The sequence below is a fragment of the Lampetra fluviatilis genome, chromosome 18 (genome assembly GCF_964198595.1).
Source record: "Lampetra fluviatilis chromosome 18, kcLamFluv1.1, whole genome shotgun sequence".
In the NCBI taxonomy this organism is placed as follows: Eukaryota; Metazoa; Chordata; class Hyperoartia; order Petromyzontiformes; family Petromyzontidae; genus Lampetra; species Lampetra fluviatilis.
The window spans coordinates 4,129,812-4,150,415 of record NC_136292.1 but is presented as its reverse complement, the minus strand read 5'-3'; the positions used below and the strand labels follow the sequence as shown (position 1 = coordinate 4,150,415).

The following is a 20,604-nucleotide window of genomic DNA, read 5'->3' as shown; positions in this document are numbered from 1 at the left end:
GAATTGTGGAGATCTTTGTACAAATGTTGCATGTTCATGCATTTTCCCCCCATTATGTTTCTCCTGCCTATAACCAAAACTTGCAATTGCATTAGACGTACATCGTTTGTTTAGTACTATGGTCACCCTATATCTGTTTAAATGGAAAATGTTTCTGTTGCTTAGTTTTTCAATTTGTTCCGTGCTTAATCTGAAGGCAGCCTGTCCAAGTAAATTCACGTGGCAGGGAATTAATGCGTGCAAGGTTTTCAATTCGTCATGTGATACGGTTGTTTTTGTTTTGACTTAATTGTTCTGTTTGTCATTTGGTGACCCAGGCCACTCGTGCGAATGAGACGATGCTGATCTCTTGAGTTCTCACCCCGATTCAACAAAATAAAATTGAAATCACCCAGAACAACATCTGGTCACATCAGATATCTGAACGTAAATACAATATAGCCTGGACAGTTTCAGTTTAATTTATTTGGTATAGCCCTGCGAGCCATTCGGCTCTTGAATCGGGTGCAACCGCAACAAAAAAACTAAAACATGAACAAGAAAACATCTTAAAGTGACTATGCGCAAACAGGAAAATCCAGGAAAAAACTGCAAAGTCTTCCAGAAAAAAAGCCCCGTACACCAACGCTGTGTGCAAAAAGCCCAGTGGGATGCCAGTCAAACAACAACAACAACAACCACAAGACAACTTAGATTAAAGCCATCATTCTAACTCTGTACTACAACAAACAAACATGGCCAAACCAAAACACTTTTCAAAATCACCAAAATAAAGCCATAAGCAATGTAACAGTGATCAAGTGCTGCTGCAGGGCTACATGATGGGCAGCAGAGGGAAGTATAGCAAAATACATTTTTGGACTGTACTTCTATACTCCTGCGCCTATGCTCCCCACATTCATAAATCCGCATGGATCAGCTGGGTGCAGTATGGTTAAATTGCCCCACAACAAGCATGGTATGGGTGAGGTCTTCATCCAGCAGTGGGTTGACAAATGGGCTGGTCACATTCCCCAAGCAGTACCATTATCAATGCACATTACAAATGAGCTAATCTTGCTGAAGAAAATCACTGAATACTGTTTGGTTCTTTCGGTAAAGTCAGGTAAAGTCACGTAGGTATAAATTAATTTATTTTATTTTATACCTACGTGACTTTACCGAAAGAACCAAAGAGTATGGATTCCTGCAGTCACGAAAGCTTAAAATCTAGATTGGATCAAAATCACTGAATGTCTACACTGGGTGTATTTGACTTTGAATAAAACTAATTCTGTACTGAACTCAAACTGAGCAGACAATTTCAAGTCCAGCACTACAGAACAGTCAGCAACTCAGCGAGCAAGGTTCTCGGCTCAATAAACGTCACCGGTCCCCCGTGTGACAGGGGTAGTGAGAGCGGCGTTATCTCCTCCCCATCTTTAGCCCCAGGAGTAGCGAGTTGGGGCTTTAGCCCACGGAGTTTCTGTATCCAATTCCTCTTGTTGCAGTTTGAGCCTTGTATCAGGCTCTTGTTATGTTGCAACAACAAAAAAACGTCATCGGTGACCCGAGCCTGAGATCATCAGCTCGCGAGACGCGAGAGCCTGGTTTCAGAAGAGCTCGGCTCAGTACTCCTGACAAATGTGTCCCTGCTGACGGGGTAAGAGAGACGAGGTGCGAGTGTGAACACACCTTGAGCTGGTACTCCTCGGGAGTGTTCCTCTGCGCCACGGCGTCCGGCACCTCCATCTGGAAGCGGTTGCGACCCGTGCCCCAGAAGACGATGGACTTGCAGCTCAGACGCTTGCGCTGCTTCTCCAAGTATTCCTGCCGCAGGGAGGGAAGCAGCAGCAGCAGCGGCAACAGCAGCAAGGTCGCACTCATTACACACACAAAGTGCTTGCCACAAATACAACCACAATACCTTGCCGATCTCGTCAAGGAGCATAAACCATCTCGCCAACTCCGGTCATCCTTGCAACGGCTTTTGGTTAGCCATTGAACAAAGACGGTTGCCTTCATAAACACTTCTGCGACCGCCTGGAACACTCTTTCCTATATTAGGAAGCCACTGGAGCTATGCACTTTTAAATTGAGATTGAAAAATCCTTTATAACCACGTTTTGTGTTATCGTTTTTTGTCCTTCCCCCGCACCTCCAATTAGCACAGTTAACTACGTATGGTGCGAAAGTAGTTCAACATACACAGAGAACAGGGATGTCACAGGACACCCGCTGTTCACAATGCAGTTCAGTACTTGGTGCGTCCTGTTACCCTTATGGTTTATGCAGAATATAGAGATAATCTAATCAGGTTCTATAAAGATGCTATAGAGAGTCTATTTTAATTGAGGAATTCGAGCATTGTTACGGGCCCATCTTAAATCTACGATCAGCACGACGTGTGAAATATTGACCACACGAAGCTGAACCAGCGCGGCTGAATGTTTTAACTGCACCTACACCGCGGCATGCATGTAAACACACATGGACCCACAGATACACAAACACGTATATACAAAACAAAGATAAAGATCACCCGCATAGCCTTAACAGACTGTTGGGGCAAGTGCTGTTAGTGAGCACCTACTAAGGCCGGCACGGCACACAAGGGGGTGGGTGACGAACACCACGCGCGGCCGCCTCTGTCTCCCCAGTGGTGATGTTCACACACCGCACCAGGTACTCATTTGAGGCTGAGGCGACCTAGGGGAGGCCCAGGATCGCTTTAGATAATCGTTACTGTTGGTAGCTATGAGAGGGAATCGAACTCTGGTCGCTGGGTTCAGAGCACAGCGCACTAACTGTTGCGCTACCACTCCCCACAACACAGAATATATCTAAACGAAACCAAACTTTTTATTTTATAATGTGAAAATGTATCACAGCCAAATACTCTAAACGCATGTTTATAATTGTAGATTAAAATTCAAGCGACCACGGGGAGAACAGGCAAATATACGGGCGTCAGGGTTGGGATCGAACCCATGCAATCCTCTATACCAAGCGAGGAATTTCACACAAACATACATACAGGCACACACTTACATCGAGCAATTTCTTGTTGGCGGAGATGTCCAGGAGCGCCTGGTCATACTCGGGGTCGAAGCCTGGACGTGGGGTGATGACGCCTGAGCTGCGCGCCTTCTGGTGGTCGAACGCCGTGTCCCAGCGCTGCAACTCGGGGGACAGGTCTGGGAAGTGCCCGCCGTCTTCCGTAGACACCACCTTGCGCAGAAGCCGTGACTTGAAGTCGCCCACGCACTCCTGGGCCGCAGGAAACGACAACAGTGAATTAATACACATGGCCAGAAAGCAGCGCAGCGTACGTTTCCATGCATCTTTGGTCTTTTCCACCAAAATGTATCCAAATTGTGCTGCCACTGTCACCTCCATTCAGATCTCTCAGAGGAGTATGTATGTACGTTGAACTTCTTTCGCATCGTACGCAGGCAACCGTGCTCATCGAAGGTGTGGGGGAATGACAACAAACTAAACACAAAAAGCAGTTCTCAAGGAATGAGTTTTCAATTTAGACTTGTCTTGGTCTTTGGAGAGGCTGGGTGTGTGAGTGGAGGAGAGTGTGAGTGCGAGTGTGGGAGAGAGTGTAGTGGGAGAGTGTAAAAAAGTAGCGAAGTGGTTTATGCAGTAAGCTACGAAGGCTATATACAGGAGATCTTTGTCTCGTGGGGAGCGGTAGTTTGGCAATTAGTGCACTGCGCTACAAACCCAGCGACCCGGGTTCGATTCCTGCCCATGGCCAACACCAGCGACGATTATTTGAACCGGTCCTGGGCCTGCCATAGGTTGACTCAATCGAGTACCTGGTGCGATGTGTAAACATTGCCACTCGGGAGACAAAGGTGGCCGGGCGTGGTGTTGGCCACCCACCCCCTAACAGCACTTGCCCCAACAGTCTGTTAATGCTATACAGGGGGTCTTTATCTTTGCTTGGAGAGGCTGCGTGTGTGAGTGTGGGAGAGAGTGTCGCGGGAGAGCGCAGAACAGTGGCGCACTGGTTTATGCAGCAAGCTACGAAGGCTATATACGGGGGGGGGGGGGCGGGGGTGTGTCTGTCTTTGTGCGTGCCTGCAGCAGGCCAGCAGCCTGGCTGGCGGCGCGGAAGCCCTCGAGAGTGGACAGGAAGTCGGCGATCTTGCGCTTGCTGTAGGCCGTTTCCTCGTAGAGGACGGCGCGGCTGTCCGGGTGGTCGCGGCTCGCACGCAGCGGGGTGCCCAGTCCGTGGATCTTGCTCAGCAGCCGCTCCAGGTCGGGCATTTTGCGCAGGAGATCCTTCACCTGTTGCAAGGCGCCACCGCATACGAAGCACCACCGAACCGCAGAATGTGACTTTAGCCACCACGGCAAAGGAAGCTCCCTGCATTGCTCTCGGATGTGTCGGGAGTTGTACCGTGCGTTGTTCGGCATGTCAGACGTTTCTCGCTACACGCACTGCGAGCTTCTGCAGGAACTGCGTGGAGCGGCTCATGCTCTCGAGATAACATGGGAGTTTTCGGCTGAATGGAGGATGACCCGAGTTTGCGTGATGGTTTATATGCTCCTTGACGAGATCAGAAAGGTATTGTGGTTCATTCGTGGCAAGCACTTTATAAAGTGAAGCACGCCTTTAGCGCTACAGACCCCCTAGCAACATTACGGTGACAACGGTAACGTTACGATCCCTCGCGCTCACCTGCGCCACCTTGTCGGGTACGGCCATGAGGTCCTCCAGCGCGTCGAGGCGGTCGTCGATGGCTTGCGGGTCGCACGGCGGCGCCACCAGCCAGGCGCGCAGCAGGCGGCGCCCGAACGGCGTGAGGCACGAGTCGAGGCGCACCAGCAGCGTGCCCTCCACGCCGCCCGTCGTGCTGCTCTGCAGAACCTCCAGGTTGGTGAGCGTCACGCCGTCCAGCACCATGCGGCGAGTCGCGAGTCCCGTGCTGCCCACCTCCTCCTCCTCATCATCCTCGTTGCCGTCACGGTGGCCTGGGTGCGACGCACCGTCGGCGCTATGGTTAGCGGACGAGAACGCGTGCGTTGCGAGTACCAAAATGATCCCGGCCTTATCCAGACCGCCAGCGAAGTCGTTTTGTTCTTTTGATTTCAAACATAATGAATTGTGTGGACAACCAACAGGCAGCAGTGAAACATCATTAACTGTTGACTGGTTTCGTTCTCATCACGACTCAACGTCTAGTACAGTAATCAATGCTCCCTGCTGCCACACGTCTCTTCACACCATTAAACAGGTTTGCATGGCCGAGAATGCGCAGATGGTTTGTCTTAAGTTGGCAGGTAATGATACATTTGATTCCCATTTGACTCCTGATCTTAATCATCAGTTATGTAGGAATCATGCAAATTAAGTGAACATTATCTTTTTCTGATAGATTTAGGGTGATCATGTGAACGCAACCATACAGAAAAAACATTAAACAATAGAAACGGTACAATAACGAGACGGAAAATAAACATTTAACTGAATTGTGGCTCCCAAATTATGACAGTCACCGAATCGCTTGACAGTCAATCGTTACATGCCTCGTTTTAAGATAGGTGCTTACCATGCAATGTGATCATGCAAAGGAATCATCGCTAGGAATCGAGGCTCCTAACCTCTCATTTCTTTAGAACTGCTTTTTGTGTTTAGTTTGTCCTTCCCCCACACCTCCAATGAGCACGGATGGCTACGTACGGTGCGAAAGAATTTCAAAATACAAACACCTAAACACCTACCTATGTACATGTTGCACATGCTGTGTTTCTCACGTGTCTATTGCAGCGATGCCTCAATTACCATTCGTGCATTATACTGCGTAATATCCTTTACTGTGCTTCCCCCGCACCCACGATTAGCATTGTTGGCTAACGTACGCTGCGAAAGAAGTTCATCATACGTACAACTATAAACTAATAATTATTTTACCAGGTAAGGCCCACCGAGCTATACAGCTCTGTTTCACAGAAACAGACACACAACAAGAGAAGCTGGGCACTCGGCGGTAACCACCGTTGTGCGCGTCGCCGGCGAGCGCAAGGTCGGGCGGCTGGTAGCGGCGGAAGTTGCCCATGGAGAGGAGCTCGTGGTCGATGAGGCACTTGCGAAGGTAGAAGAGCACGGCCCCCAGGGCGGAGAGCGCCAGCTCCGCCTCGTCCGCCGCCGCCAGGCCCAGCGAGTCGCTGGCGGACGTCATGGCACGCAGCACGGGCGGAAGGGCACCTCCACTGCCCCCACTGCTGCCTCCGTGCTCGTCCTCGACCTTGAAGTAGCCCTCCTCCGCAAGCACCTGCTCGCCAGGTCCCATTGCCAAGCAAATTGAGACAAAGTTCAACATTGAAATGATTTTGAGCTCAAATAAGAATTGGAGATGGGCTACTCTTCTGTTTACATCCCTGAACCAGCGGTGTAAATTCCTCACGTTGCTATGGCTAGGGCAAGTTCCTCCATAAAATAACCACTTTGACTTCCCCCATACAGTAGTCATTAATTTATCGACCCCAGAGGGATGATGGGAGGGTTGTGAGTCAACCTCCAACCAGGATTTAAACTCACAACCTTCTGAATGTGAGCCACTCAACTCTATCGTTATGCCGCCTCCTGCTCAATTTCTGTTGGGCAAGCTGGCACCATCAGCAAGGCAAAAGGAGAAATTAAACACCGAAGCGTTGTGCGACTGCCATTTATTGCAGCCACGATACAAAGACTCCGGGTCCACATCTCGCGCAGTCAATTGCCCAGACCCTCATCTGCAGGTGACTGCCATTTGCCAATATGTCAAATGCGTTTAGGTCGTGCTTCTTCCGCAGGGTGAGACTTAGAAGTTGGCTTGGCTTAGTTTCCTGTTAAATGATTCAGAGCCCACATTTGTTATATGTTGTGGCATCGATTTCAACCAGGTCTCAAACAAATTACATAATTAATTATGAATGACTGAAAGTAACTCAGTCTATTACACTAGTCTGCATTATGTAGTGAATCCAACTGAGTCGCAGACGTTATCTCGGGAGCAACACTATTTATTAACACCAACACGTAAAGTAACACGAACTACGCTCGGGTCTCGAATGCCCATCTAGCCACGCTACGGCAGAACTAAAAACGGTTCGCTATCCCGGTCCGGACCACAAGCTGGGTCTCGGACCGCGTGGCTAGAGGCTTCCTCTCCCCCACGTGGATCTTCCAACACCAACACTTGAAGAACCCCGAGCTCCTCACGGAGTTCTCGTTAGATGCTCCCGGGCTGGGGCTGGCTCCGCCCTCAGCCCCGCCCACCTTCCAGGCTTCTCCAGCTCCTTCTCAAATGTTCCCGAGAGCCCCTCGGAAACCACGTGACCACCCCTCACCCCCGTCCACCGGTGGCCCCCCCCTCTAGTATCGTCCGGTCACGTGACAACAGGTCAGTCAGAGTGTCGTGCCCCAGAGTAACCCTGGCTGGCTGACGCTCGCTCTCGCTCCCTCGCTGGGAGCCGGCACCGCACACTGCTCGCGGTGCCTCCGCGCTAACCAGTGCTCACCCAACCACCGCTAGAGTTGGTACTGCAGCCCATAACCCGGGCTGCCCGTAATCACAACGCTACCAGCTGTGATGTCGCAAACCCGGCACCATACAGTGACAAGTACAGTCACTATAATTAGAAAGCTTTGGCAAGACACAAACCATACGAGTTCAAGCGGACCATCAAAATTCATCGGCTCCAATTCTGCTTCTGACCCAACTGTATTATTGCCAGAAAGGGTAAAACATATTATTGTTTCATTATTTTGATACTGCCAAAAAGGTTACAAAGATACAATTATTCACTGCATTATTGTATCAAGTACTTGCAGATGTTACATTTTTGCACCTACTGATGCACATTGCGACTGTGGTTCTGCAGTGAGAATCAAAATCGTTATTTATCCTGGAGAAATCATATGATCTACAAAGCTCTTTTTCATAGATGTCCAGTAGAGGTGGGTCACAGTTACAACAAACCATACAAACGATATGAATGCAAAGTATAGAAAGGGTAAACCAATCACTTAAAATAAATAAAGATGCACCAATTCCCAAGCTAAGCTTGGGCAAGGCTGCAAGCAAGAGCAAAAACAGCCCCAGACCACACCAAGACAACACGCTGTCCTTCAATAAATAAAAATCCATTTTATTAACACCCTACGATCGGTCGAGCCTCATTATATTGGCTAAAGAAGCTAAGGTCACAAAACTCAAGAGGCCAATCTCAATACAACTACCAACAACAAAAACAACCCATTGTACTGCGTACAGCAAGTCTGAACAGAAAATACTTCATCCCCCAGAGATGCGATCTGTAAAATAAAACATCGCACAAGTTTGGGCAATCACTGCTAATCGGTCTGAGGCAATCAAACACAACACAGAAAAAAGTGGTGAACGTCAGCGCTGACACAGACGGTAGGTAACAACTACGCCTCAATCCCCAAGCCGCCCAGCCACAAATTCAACCTCGATTGACGATGCGTGTTCTGAACATCCGACCAGCACGGTTAGTTACGTATGGTGCGAAACAAGTTCAACGTACGTACGAACGATCACACTCAAACCCACCTTGAGCGTCTTGGTGGCATCCCAGAACTGAGTGGAGGGCGTCAGAGCATCCTGCAGTGCCGATGCCAGCGTCACACGGACAATCTTCTGCGTCTCGGCTGACAAGCCCCCGCGCTCAAACAAAACCTAGAACAGGAAGAGAATCAGTTATAACCACAACAACAACAAAAACGCTTACACCCATTTCAAAACAAAAACTGTAAAACCCGATGCATTTAGACTTCACATGCAGGGAGCAAAGCGTGGGAAAATAGAGGTGGGTAGCCTTGACCTGCAGCCTGTCCTAGGCCCCTCTGAAGTTCGAGAGCAACCCCTACCTCCCGTGACCTGTGTGCCCCGCTTTGTTATTCTTTGCATCTTGAACCAACTCTGGATTTGTTCCACACCCTACCACCAAATCATTCTCCACGTATTTACACGAAAATAAAGACTGCCATGAAGCCTTAACAGACTGCTGGGGCAAGTGCTGTTAGTGAACACCTATGAAGGCCGGCACGGCACACGACAGGGTGGTTGCCCAGAACCACGCCCAGCCGCATCAGGAACTAATTTCAGGATGAATCGAGTTGAGGGAGGCCCAGGATCAGTTCCGAAAATCGTCACTAATGGAGGTGGTGGTGGTGAGCGAGAATCGAACCCGGGTCACCGGACTCGTAGTGCATTGTGCTACCTACTACACTACCGCTCCCCATATTTACACACACACAGATGCACACGCTATATACAACGCAAAACCAAACTCCACCCTGTATAGTCTTGGAGTGCGCAGCTATTACGAAGGCAAGCACAATGCAGAATAGGGCGGTGTGTGTGGCCAGCACTCGATGGCCTTCGTCTTCCCAGCGCTATTGGCTGCACACCTCAGTGAGTACTCTTGTGCTGGGGAAGGTGATGTGTGTTTTGCGGTGCATCTCACGCTAAAGAAAGCTATTTTTTTCCCCTGACAGCTACTCGAATGAACACTTCGAAGACAAACACGCTGAACAAAAAGTGTGACCGGGTCCATGGGTATGCACGATTTGTCTCCATGGTCGTTCACCTGCGCGGGTGCGTGGTGCGCCACCAGCGTGCGGAAGCGCGAGCAGTGGCGGTCGTCCGTGAACTGGCCCAGGTGGAAGTCCCCGACAGACGTGTCGACGAAACACACGCCGTACGTGCGCACGGACGCCCCCGTCTCGTTGGCGCCGCCATTGCTGCCATTGCTGCCATTGCTGCCACTGCTGCCGGTCAGGCCCTCCCTCTCGCGCACGGCCAGCAGGAATTTGTTCTGCGCGTCTGAGGGATCGCCGTCGAGGATGCTGTACGTCTGCGTGCCCTTGGTGATGATGCGGCAAACCTCGCGCTTCACCACCTGCGCGGAAAAAAGTTTCGCGACTGTCGGCCTATTTCAATGCAACGCCCGCGATACCAATTGCGCCAGATACAAATAAACCCAACTATTTTTATTTTACCAAGTAACGCCCACTGAGCTATGTAGCTTTTTTTTAGAAGTGACCTGGCTACAAATGATAGCTCAACGAAGTGGCTCATGATGTGGAAATGTATAGCAGCCAAATACTCTTAACGCATGTTTATAAATCTGGAAGGAAAAACTTAAAGACCCGGATAAAAATCCATGCGACCACAGGAAGAATGGGCGCCAGGGTCGGGATCGAACCTACAACCTCCTGTATACCAGGCGATGTAGTTAACATCTCCTAGCAACCGTGGCACCCAACTTTGTGTCAGCGATTTTCTTTTCTCTTTACGTTGTCTTTTCCCCCCCAAACTTAATTCCAAGTGTTAGGAGACGATCGGCATCAAGTTATTAAACAAAGACGTGTCCGTGTGGAACTTGGAGAGCCATGCAATGCCTCAGATTACCAAACGGAGGTGAAAGGCCATATCACAAAACTAAATTTAATTTTGGTTGTATATAGCGGTCATACATGCAAATTGCATCGCACAACACTGTACAATACTAATAATATCCATAATCACATTAACAGCTAAATCCTATTTTTAGCAATTATTAAGTAAATAAAACCCTCAGAAATGTAAAAGCATTTGCGTCATGCTCTATTGGAATATTTTAATTCTCAGCACTGAAATTTTACCAATTAACTGAAGAAATATGTCAAGGATTGATTTGTATTATTTTGCCGGCATTGGCCTGACACATCAGCTCACCACACACGACACCCTGGGGTCCAACGCTGACTTGAACCTGGGATCTCGGCAGTACCGTTTCAGTGCTCTGACCCCTCTAGCCACCCGGCCACATCCAGTGTCAGTATCATACAAGCCCAATGAAGAAAATAAGTTGGAAACTAAATTTGGTCAAGATCGATTGCTCCCTAAACAGAAGCTGATTTTGATTTGAAATGAGAAAAAAACCCTCCGTCCTGTACGTGAAATAAACCCGAACAACACTGATATAAATTAGCAGAGAAAATGTAAATCTAAAGCTAAATTTACGTTCTTTTCAATAAAAATAAAACTGCCGGTGACAAACCTTGTCGAACTTTGTGGCCGGGCGAGCCATGGTGCGGCAGCGAGCCTCCATCATGTCGGGCGTCTCCGTCTGCTCCACTCGCGCCACCTTGTAGCCCTTCTGCACCAGCCCGTCGGAGAAGCGCGCAAAGGAGATCTCTGGGAAGCCCGAGTGGGCCCATGTGCCCTTCATGAAGAGCAGGCCCAGCTCCGACACGCCCGTCTGCGCGTCCATGTGGTACAGCTCGTAGAACTTGCCCACCTGCCGACGCACGACACCAACAAAGTCACAAACGATAGAAAGCTGCCCAACGCTCGTTCCGTCAACTGCGTCCAATTAAGACGAAACGTCAAAGCGATTTGCCGCGGTGCTAATCTCACGCTTCTAGCCCTGAATCAGTGGTGAAAATTCCATATTGTTTTCGTGCTCGCAAGTCTAATCTATAGCACCACTACTGACTTTCCCACAAAGTTGTACTCATCTTCTTGGTTCTTTCGGTAAAAGTCACTTCCCTTCTACGTGACTTTACCGAAAGAACCAAGAAGATGAATCCCTGCAGTCACGAAAGCTTTAAATCGAAAGTTGTACTCATTTATTGACCCGCAACCGGGATTTGAACTTGCAACCTGGATTTGAACTTGCAACCTTCCTCTTGTGAGCTGTCCGCTTCACTGCTGAGCCACCTGGCCTAAGGTAACACTTCCCACCTTTTATAGGTGTGGACTCACACCTGTAAACCAGCAATATTATATTATGGGAACTTTATTTTTAATACCGATATATATTTGTGCACTATTTTTAATTCTCCTGTAACACAGTTCTGCTCGAATTATTTTAATTGTCCTCGACGAATTTAACTTTAATAAAATTTAGTTATTGTGGTTATCTAGCTCACGCTTGCAAATGTGACCGACTCCCCGAGTCGCTTGACTTCTCGCCCGGTGAAACAAACTCAACGAAGACGTTTGGCGGAAAGCGTTGGTCGCTCTCACGGATTTGTGAAACTCTCGATCCCGTTGCTGGCCAGGAGGCGGCAGTACAGTTCGTGGGGTCGTGCACTTGTCGACATGGAGCGCTATTTGACCGTATTGGTAGTACACCGGTGTATAAGAGGTTTTCTTTTGGGTTGGATCGCGCGAATATAAATGTGCCGTTAAACCTGCCACCACCCGACACGGCTGATTAGTAAGGCTTGCCAATTCGTTACTAGTACAGCACACCGATGTGTTGGAGAGCAAATCCACAACATTTACTGGCTGTCGCCTGATGATGCTAGTTGTAATTACCGTAAAAACGTCGTACTCAAATTGTAAATGTTGCTCTCCAACACACCCGTGTGCTGTACTAGTAACGAATTGGCATGTTCTGTTCACATGACAAACCTTGCTAATTTGCTGTGTCGGTGGGTGGCGGGTATAACGACACATTAATATTTACGCGTTCTAACCCGAAATAAAAACTTATATTTAAGATATTTGTCGCGAAAGCCTACGTGTTAAACTGGTACACCGGTGGTGCGCAGTATAACATTAAAAGCACATTTTTCACAATAATTACTTATTTTCCCGCAATTCGCAACCCCAGTCAGAAAATCTTGCGGGGTGGTGGTGCGTCAAAATCAGTTCTCGTTTTGTCGAAGCAGTCGGAAGACGAATGTCAGTTCAAATTTAGATTTCGGACTGTTTCAGGAGGACCGGAGTGTTATACCTGCACCGGTGTACCACCAATACTTCCATTTCCTTTCAAGCTGCGGTACTCTTCCACAAACAAAACACTCCACTATGAAACAGGACAAACATCGCAATGAAGAATCCTTTTCAATAGGTATTGAGATTCAAGTAAGGCTTTCTGATAAAACATGGCATTATTATTCTTACCTCTCTCACAACCCCAATGTCCTCTGCTGAGACTCTGGTAATGTTTAGGCAAATTTATTTCAACAAAAGAGAGGGATAAAAATGTTAAATGAGGATTAAGACATGCCACCTTGGAGATGCGCTGAGTGTCTCAGCAACCCAAACCTCCGACGACGAGTGGTGGAAATTGGCTTTGGAGACTTTGAGACATGACGCTCACTCGGGCATGGACAACGGGGAGGTGGGTGATGTCTGGGTGAGTGTGGGGGGGGCGAGTTTGAATTCACCTTGAAGAAGAGCACGGTGTCGAACAACGTGCTCTTGATCTCCCACCAGCGCCGCATGCCAGGCGTGCACGCGGACAGGAAGGAATCGGGGACGTAGATGGAGGAAGGGTCGTACTCGGGGTCCGACTGGAGCCGCCTCTTGCCGTCGCGACGCTTGCCGTCCCGCAGCCAGTCCAGCTTCTCATGGTCCCACCCGCCACCCTCTTGGGATGGATGTTCACACACAAATTCAGGTTATCCAAAAACAGATGCAGAGTCCGTGAAAAATCCTATTATCTGCACCCCCTGCGCGTATAAACCTCTGCCGTCACGGAAATTTAGATGTAACTTCGCAGACAATTGAGCATCATTCTCCGCGATGGCCAACACACGCAGCGCAGACACACAATGGAGACTCGCCTTTTCCGCCATCCTGCCCCCCGCCATTCTGGCTCTCGAGGGCGTCCGACGAGAAGGTGGACAGCTTGGCCTTGGCATTGGAACCCGTCTGGGCTTGCTTGGGGGTCGCCGCCTTTCCGGACGACGCAACGCTGCTCAGACCCAGCATCATCGGCTCGCGCCTGGGCGTTAGGGCGGGAGCCTTGGTTGCGGTGCGCTTGCGCTTCTTGACGGGCGACTCCGGGTCGGAGGCGGACTCGGGCTCGCTTGCTTCCTTCTCATCGACACCGCTGTTCGCCTCGTCGCTGCTCGCCTACGGAGCACGCGGCACAACACGAATCAGAGCAGTTCGGTTCCGCGGGTCTCTAGGTCCACGTGTACGTTAAACTTCTTTCACACCGTACATAGCCAACTATGCTAATCGGAGGTGCGGGGGAAGGACAACAAAAGTGCAGCGATTGCACAATGTATGTGTAGGTATGTGTCGATGTTGAACTTCTTTCGCACTTCACAACGATCTACAACCAGGCGCTTACATCGACCGTGTCCGGTTTGAACTCGGCGTCGCTGTCATCGGTGTCGGAGGGCATCACGATGCGGCGGCGCTTGTTCTTCCGACCGTTTTTCTCGAGTGCCGTTTTGCGCGTCGAGCGCGAAGGGGTGGGCGTCTCGCACGCGGTGCCATCACTTCCCCCGTCGTCCTCCTCCTCTTCCTCCTCGCCGTCACCCTTTCCGTTCGCTTCCACGTCCGACGCAGTCGCATCCACCTGCACGCAGTGGTGTTTTAATAACCAGAGGCGCAGCAGCTGGTTTTCTCGCGAGAGAAAACACCTGAGGCTCGGTTATTGATGTGCGCGTGTTTTTTTTTTCCCCAACAATGTTTCAGAAAAGGCTTATTTGTGGAAATTAGGAAATCGCAACCCTCGTCCGACTTCCCACCATTGGTGCTGCTTACTGCGATTACCAATCTTTTATATTATTTTTGTAGTCACGCCGCATGCACCTTTTGGTTGGAAATTAAGGAAGAATGCACCGAGAGGGGAGGTAGTAAGGACTGGAGTTTGAGAAGCTATTGGTTAAGCAATCTTGAATTCTAATTCCCAACGCACATGCAAAGATATCTGCATTACAACAAACATCACTAAATAAGTGAAGCATTTGCTGTAAATAAATCAGTTCAACCGCTAAGCATGAAACAATGAAGAGAGTCATGCCTCCATCTCTTCATCAGCTTCATCATCGTCCTCTTCATCCGACGGCTCCACACACACGGCGAGGTCTAGGCGCTTTTCCATGCTCAGCGGAATCGCCTTGTCGGCCTGCTTCATGGCCCCCAGGATCTGAGGATTGGTGCTGAAGAAGACGCCTCCCCTCTGCGCTTCCTTTGAGCTGGATCCTACGGAGATGCGTGCAGCTCTATTGAATCGCAATTCGATGCTGTACTATAATGTTGAGAACCACTGCCAGCGAACCAACATCGGTTGTCCAATGGATATGGGAATTTATCATTTTTACCACTGGCTTAGGGCTGTAAAGAGGTGATCATCACTGGCTCAAATATATATGTGCGCAGGAAATCACTTTCTTTATAATACAATTGCATTACTGTAATGTGCCAACAGGTTGGGGTTTCTCCAGTTCCCAATGAAGCCACCGGCACATACAGCGAAGTGTCTGACATTCGCTCCTATCAACAAGCACGCACTGCAGCCCCAAAAACACATCGGAGAGCTGTCCAGCTCGACCACGAAAAACCCACTTAAGGCTGTCTCCACATCCCGTCGGTCATGGAGATTAGGAGGTCCTCGTTCAAGTAGTAAATTAATACACAAGGGATGCAACGTGTACAAACGTGCGGCGTACCATTGTAGAGCTTGCAGTACTTTGCACCGACCCAGCTGCGGGTAGGAGGAGTATCAAAAAACTGCACGTGGATTCTCAGGGACTTTCCGCGGCCCCGTGTGTGCGCTCCGGACTCGGGGTGGTCATACACCAGGCTGGGCCACCACGGGTATCCCTCCAGCTTGGCCCACAGCAAGTCACCTGGTTGGAACTCACTGAAACGTTGCACCCACAGGAGAGAAAACACAAGTGGTCAGCATTTTGGTGTTGCTTCCAGCGATCTAGGTTTAAACAGTTTTTGGCCAAACCACTCAGAATTCGCTTGATGTCAAATAATGAAAGTTAAGAATACTTGAGCGAGGAGAGTGCTTGGATGGGCAACGAACATGCATGCCAGGTTGTCATAGATGGCTGCGGCGCTACATGCAGCAATATCAACAGCTGTACACTGTAGATCTATGTGCCCATGTCTCCGATCACCGACTTCACCAACTGAGACTGGCCAGCATGGTAGCCTACGCGTAAATAGCCCACCCATAACTCAGTGTGGGGGAGGCCCTCATCCAGCAGTCGGCTGACAAAAGTGGCGGTACACGCACGTGAACGCATTTAGATTCTATAAATGCAATCACTTTGGGCAGGCTGTGTGGCGAGTTTTGTAGCGATCGGTTTAGCGATCTTAGAATTATCGTGAAAACATGCAGTGTCCTCAGGCATAGGCACTGAGCAGCCTTTCAGCTCCATTAAATGTTACGATTATGCACCGACTCTGCTTTCAAGTGTTTAGTTTAGTAACTTTGCACTGCCCTTTACACACGACTGCCTCCTGGTAAACGCACATTTAGAAGTAATTCTTAAGAGACCCCTGAGTAACCATTCATATCGTCGCCATCATCTATTTTTAAATTGTGCCTCAAAACCTGCGTGGCAGGTGCTGAAGCGCTAAAAATACTTTTGATATTAACACCACGCACAAGGGTAATAGAAATTCCAAAAAACACACATCACAGATCGCATCATTAACAAAATATAACACACAGCCTGAAGATATTTCACTCAAAACGATGGGGTACCAAAGGTTTGACATTCAAAGGTAAGTCTGAACGAATTCGTTTTCACCAAAAATGTTTTACTGCATCTGTTGAAGCAGAAACCACGTGTCACGGGGGTGGCTCAGTGATTAGAGAACAAGGCTCGGCAAAGACCGATCAATCACGAGGGTTGATCGGTCAAATCTTGTCCGGGAAGAGGGGTGAACTCAGCTGTACATCCCTCCAGGGTCAATACAATGAGGAGTGCCGCTACGAGTGAAGTCACCAGTGGTGGTCCTAGATACAAATGCTGCCCAGGGTCATAAACAGGAGATGATCGCCACCACATGTTTGTCTCAGTGGGGAAACACACTTTGACTTTTGGCTTTCGGTAGCCGTAGCCATAGCCAAGGGCATGTGTGGCTTACCCTATGAGCAAATGTATGTTAAACTTCTTTCGCACCATACGTAGTCAACCATGCTAAATGGAGGTGCAGAGGAAGGTCAAAAAAACTAAACACAAAAAGCAGTTATAAAGAAATTAGTTTTCAATCCAGATTATTTAAAATTGCATAGCTGCAGTGGCTTCCGAACATCAGAAGAGCATTCCAGACGGCCGCAGAATTGCATCTGAAAGCGCGTGATGCAGTGATCCGACCCGTCTTTGTTCGATGGCTAGCCAAAGCAAACAACACGTACGTGTCCGATCTCATCAATATCGCAAGCCAAGCAGGGTTTTAGTCTTGGTTAATTCTTGGATGGGCGACAATGGGACTGAGAGGTGACCAGGAGAATGAAATGAGGGGTTTCTCCGTGTTACAGTGTTAGTAAAATATTTCCGAACCAAGGACCCTCCAGAAAAGTCGTGGGACTCAACAATTCCTATGGAATTAAATTGCATTCATGGATACATTCGAAATAAAAATCGTAAATTATTTAATGTGGATCGTTTAGAACAATAAAATTGAGGATACAAACACAAGACACGGGCCACGTGTTTCCATGTAAGTAATTGTCGGGGTTTAGTAGCATCTGCTGAACAGCAGAGGGCATGCTTTGATTATACAGTACTGTAATAACATATTCTTGGGGTCTTTCGCTAAAGTCACGTAGATAGGTTCAAAGAAAGTAACAAATAACAGCTGAGGTGTGTGCAGGAACCAATTTGCTGGCAGGCTGATACCACCACTCCCTCCGTAGCGGGGCCACTGGGAGGAGGGGGACAGTGGTGATTTGTTTACTATTCCTATACTTTGCACTCCTATCGTGTTTTCGTTTGTTGTAACCTTTTGACCAGCCCCTACTGGACGTTTGTATTTAAAAAAAGAGATTTATAGCTCATCGGATTCCACCAGTATACATACAGATTCTAATAATGCGTGCAGTTGATAAACGTCTCCATTGTTGGCAGGTGGAGTGAGCACGCAACCTGTGGGCATGGTTTTGGAGTAGGAACAGGATATAAAAAACTACTATCAACTATTTTTATTTTACCAAGGCCCACCGAGCCATGTAGCTCGTTTTCAGAAACAACTTGGCCACAAATGACAACCCAAAGAAGTGGCTTGTGCGGACATGTATTAGCAGCCAAATACTCTTAAAAACGCACGTTGATTCTAAATGTGGAGGGGGAAAAAACGGATGACCTGGAGAAAAATCAACACGACCACGGGGAGAACATGCAGACTTCCAAATAGACAGCAGGCGTCAAGGTCGGATTTCGAATCCACGACCTCCTCCTCTGTATTATACCAGGCGAGGTAGTTAACATCTCGTCCACATGGCGCCCCAAATACACGACACCTCCACTTGTGTGGCCTTCCCGCTCTGCACCATTATCGTGCAAACAATCACGCAGCCAATTACCTGGGGGGGGGGGGGGGGGGTAAACCTCAGTTTTGTTTGAATCAAGGTAATCGGTCTTTCCATGGGCGACGCGTTCGATAACGAACACGGCGCCGTATAACCCGAAACCCCATGGGAGAGCAGTGTAGCAACAACGCCGAACACACACACACTTACACGTTTACTGGAATGCCAACAGATGATGGTTTTTTTACATTTTCAAGTGTTACAGAAAACGGCAGGCGTGAATACAAACACGTGCACGATCTTTCAAAAAGCATCTTGGGTATGCCGTTCATGTTTTGCCGAATAGATGCACTTAGAATGCAATGGGACGGTTTAAAAGTCGAAAAATGCAGCTGCACGCGAGGAATAAAGTTATAACTTTAACAGCTGTAGTAAGGAACAAAAAACTATTTTTCGAATTAGACTTTGTTAAAACGTATTTCTTTAAACCAGCGTTACGTTATCAACTGTCGTTAGCCTTTGTACATTTTTATTTTGAAATAAAAACTAGCACCCGTATTCCTTAGCCATTCCTCCTGCAACATTTTACATCATTCATGAACCCTGTAGGTCTTCCGACTCAAATTGGCATGCGACAAATGCCAACTAAGCTGTATTTCGTGCATTCGTTTACACGCAGGAGAGGGCCAATTAAGTGAAACTTGCCAGCCATCAGCATCTTTTAACAGCTCAAAACATTATTGATAACGCTTGAGCAGTGACGCACGTGTCCACTCTGCACCGTGGAGCTAATGCAATGAAGGATCTTTAGCGGTCTGTATGTACAGCATGTTGAACTTCTTTCGCACCGTACGTAGCCAACCGTGCTAACTGGGAGGTTGCAGTCGCTACACAATGACAGATATCAGCAACAAGAAATGTTTGCTACAGTATCGACGAGTTTGTGCGAAAGACCCTTAAAGTCGGTTATGGTGGGACTGGTGCCTCTCTCCATCGCTATCTACACGTGTCTCCTGCGTGTCTAAATGTTGTCTGTCCCCATCTCCGTGATCTGAACCTTATGGCGGTACCATAGTACCCCGGCTCTCACACAATGTCCGTGATGCAGTCGTTTTTAGTCTGCTGATGGTCGGCGATGCGGCAATCGACTCATCTCGACGAGCTGTACACGATGCACCACCACTACGGTGCGTATCGCGAGCGTTTAGGGTTTCGGCGCAATCGTCCTCGCTGCGTTTCCACATCGCGGAGTTTGGCACTGATTTCGGATTTATTGGGACCCCAGTCGCGGAGTTAAGTACACCCCTGGACAAAAATAGTGTCCCAGAAATAAAACATTTAATTGCCTCGGTACCCTGGCCGCCTGCAAAGGTGTACGACTACAGTATCTCTAAAAAATAATAATTAGCGTCGCTGTGGAGTATACACATGACAAAAAAAATCAGCACACAATAGGCTTATGAAGGAGAAATTGCGTCTTCGTATTTGTCCATCTGTCTCTCCATGTCTGTGTCTCTCGGTGCCTGTCCCCTTGTATTTGTGTCTCCGTGTCCGTCTCTCCATGCAACTTTATATTTATATCCGTGTCTCTCCTTATATCTGTCCGGTACCCCCCCCACCCCGCGTCTGTCTCATCATATCGCTATCTCTTGTTATTGTGTGTTTTATCTCTCTCCACCATCTCTGGCCCTTCTTCCCCGTATCTGCAGTAGACTGCTATATTTAACAGACTAATCGCTCTCGTTTAGCCGCGCGCAGAATGTTCAGGAACGCAACTGCACGTCCGCGCCTAAACTCGCCTCTCTTCCGAAGACTTTGGCGCCTTCGGAGCCTTCGCCGCCTCTCGGGCCTGGGCCACATCGGAGCCGCGCTCTTGCTTAGCGTTCGCTGCCCGCGGACCGCGCTCCATCTCGGTAGGCGGAGACGAGGCCCCCGGGGGAGGCGGGTCGGCCTCGGTGGGCGAGCCAGCGCTCTTGGCCTTGGTGGTCAGGCCCGGCGATTTGTTGAAGTACTTGAAGAGCGTGTTCTTCTGTGACATGTTGAGGAGACCGTGCGGGCTGAAGCTTAACGAGAGTGGTGTTGTTTTACAACGCTGCCAATGATGTAGTTACCGACGCTGCTGCTGCTGCCACACGCGGTCAGCTGTGATTTTTCCCGCGAAATTATAAACGTGACGTCACGCGCCGCTGGCCAATGAGGTGTTTGGGAATTTCATTCCTTTGCAGCGAATGAATGAATGAAAGACGCCGCACAAACATGAATTCCTGCAGTCAGGAAAGCTTCAAGTCAAGATTTACACCGCACACAATTGCAACGATAACGATGTTGCCCCCGTCCTTTAGGATTTGTGGCGCAATAACAGTGCCGTACATC

General features: G+C 48.8%; 1 protein-coding gene across 2 annotated transcripts in view; it reads right to left on the bottom strand.

The window, feature by feature from the left end:
- The window catches only part of MSH6 (mutS homolog 6), a 30,538-nt gene extending 10,154 nt beyond the window's left edge, over positions 1-20,384 (bottom strand). The window contains exons 1-14 of one of the 2 annotated variants that reach the window (XM_078864373.1): positions 20,031-20,384; positions 15,410-15,603; positions 14,761-14,942; positions 14,083-14,313; positions 13,568-13,859; positions 13,169-13,371; positions 11,047-11,286; positions 9,592-9,903; positions 8,553-8,678; positions 5,993-6,269; positions 4,676-4,968; positions 4,072-4,281; positions 3,031-3,249; positions 1,675-1,809 (exon numbers count right to left, since the gene is read on the bottom strand). In XM_078864373.1, the coding sequence (XP_078720499.1) occupies positions 1,675-1,809; positions 3,031-3,249; positions 4,072-4,281; positions 4,676-4,968; positions 5,993-6,269; positions 8,553-8,678; positions 9,592-9,903; positions 11,047-11,286; positions 13,169-13,371; positions 13,568-13,859; positions 14,083-14,313; positions 14,761-14,942; positions 15,410-15,603; positions 20,031-20,269 (3,153 nt within the window). In that variant the 5' untranslated portion in view covers positions 20,270-20,384. Of the gene's footprint in view, positions 1-1,674; positions 1,810-3,030; positions 3,250-4,071; positions 4,282-4,675; positions 4,969-5,992; positions 6,270-8,552; positions 8,679-9,591; positions 9,904-11,046; positions 11,287-13,168; positions 13,372-13,567; positions 13,860-14,082; positions 14,314-14,760; positions 14,943-15,409; positions 15,604-20,030 lie in introns of those variants that run through there. The other variant, XM_078864374.1, reaches the window with a different exon arrangement.
- Positions 20,385-20,604: the final 220 nt, after the last annotated feature.